Below are 1331 nucleotides of genomic sequence, written 5' to 3' on the forward strand. Positions count from 1 at the left end.
CACACACACACACACACACACACACACACATACACATACAGTAAGTAGTTAATTCAGACTTTAAAAATGTGTCATACAAGTGCCGGTGACACGGAGTTAAGGTGAGTGGTCACCGGGGTGTGTCCTTGAATAAGACAAGCTGAGAAAAAAAGGGGCTCTGCAAAGTGGCGACCAGCAATGACATGTTTATAAAATTGTCTGCATGGGTGCAAAACTGTGTACTTGGTATTATGTCTGTGTGTTTAATTATGTACATGTGTATGCCTGTTTGCCGTAATAACCCATATTAATTTCTCCACGCAGATCAATTCATTGTAATTAATTTATTTCATATTTTTTATTCATAACAATAATACTAAAGCCCAGCAAACCCATCTCATCTAAAATAATCAAACTGACTGTTTATTGCATGGAGCATTCCTTTCTACTCAGTTTGGTGTTATTATATGACCTAAAATGGCTATACTGCAGTGGAGTTATATGGAGGTTTATGGTGCTATAATCCAAAGACAAAATTGGTTGCCTACGATTAATATGGAACGGTCTTCAGTATTTTAAATTTCTTCTTATAGATTTATTTTTTAAAATGTTTTACGGCGCTCGAAAACTGCATATGGTTTTATGAACGTGCGGGACACATTAAGCATTTTCAGTTTAGTAGGATCCTAATTTTGACTTTTGCCCGGGTGGTGACTGAAGCTACTCTTATCAATTTTATGACCACCAAGGGATCTATTATTCTATAACATGTGAAACTTGCACACGGGTCCTGCGAGATTTTTTTCGCCTGCCGTAAAAAGGAGCCAAGGAGTAGCAGTGCAAAGGCAGAAGAATGCCCAGGAGCCCCAAGGAAGGGCACAAAAGGGGGGGGGGGGCAGAAAGTGAGACGAGAACAGATGGCAAAACATGGTTAGAGAGCAGGAAAGGGGGTGAAAGGAGAATATAAAAAACAATTTTTGTTTAGGGAAGATTTTCCGTTCGCTATGAGGTTTCGAACCCGGAACCTATAGAATGAGGGAACACGGTACCTCTTCAGCATGAGAGCCCCATTTTAAGAGTTTACAAATGTTTCTTTAGGTTGGCTTCGACAACAATGGTCGCCTTCTAGGAAATGACGTGACAATGTACGGGGACACAGGCTATGCGTTCACCTTCGATGCCTATGAGGGGACTGAGAGGTGGATAGACAACGGTATGTAGATAGATAGTTCTATTCATGCTCTTTGTCTGTCTCTCGCTGTTTTATTCTTTGTTTGATTTGCAACTCCCTCCCTCTCCCCCTTAACTCCTTCCGCTTCTGCCTCACTCTCTCTTTCTCTTTCTCTCCCTCC

The 1331-nt window shown here is 41.2% G+C and overlaps 1 protein-coding gene across 1 annotated transcript in view; it reads left to right on the forward strand.

The window, feature by feature from the left end:
* The window catches only part of LOC101862505 (xanthine dehydrogenase/oxidase), a gene marked incomplete in the record, with an annotated part of 42769 nt that overhangs the window by 29976 nt on the left and 11462 nt on the right, over nucleotides 1-1331 (forward strand). Inside the window, 1 exon segment of the mRNA XM_013083157.2 lies at nucleotides 1078-1192. Within this exon segment, the coding sequence (XP_012938611.1) occupies nucleotides 1078-1192 (115 nt within the window).

Source organism: Aplysia californica, unplaced genomic scaffold (assembly GCF_000002075.1).
Source record: "Aplysia californica isolate F4 #8 unplaced genomic scaffold, AplCal3.0 scaffold00214, whole genome shotgun sequence".
In the NCBI taxonomy this organism is placed as follows: Eukaryota; Metazoa; Mollusca; class Gastropoda; order Aplysiida; family Aplysiidae; genus Aplysia; species Aplysia californica.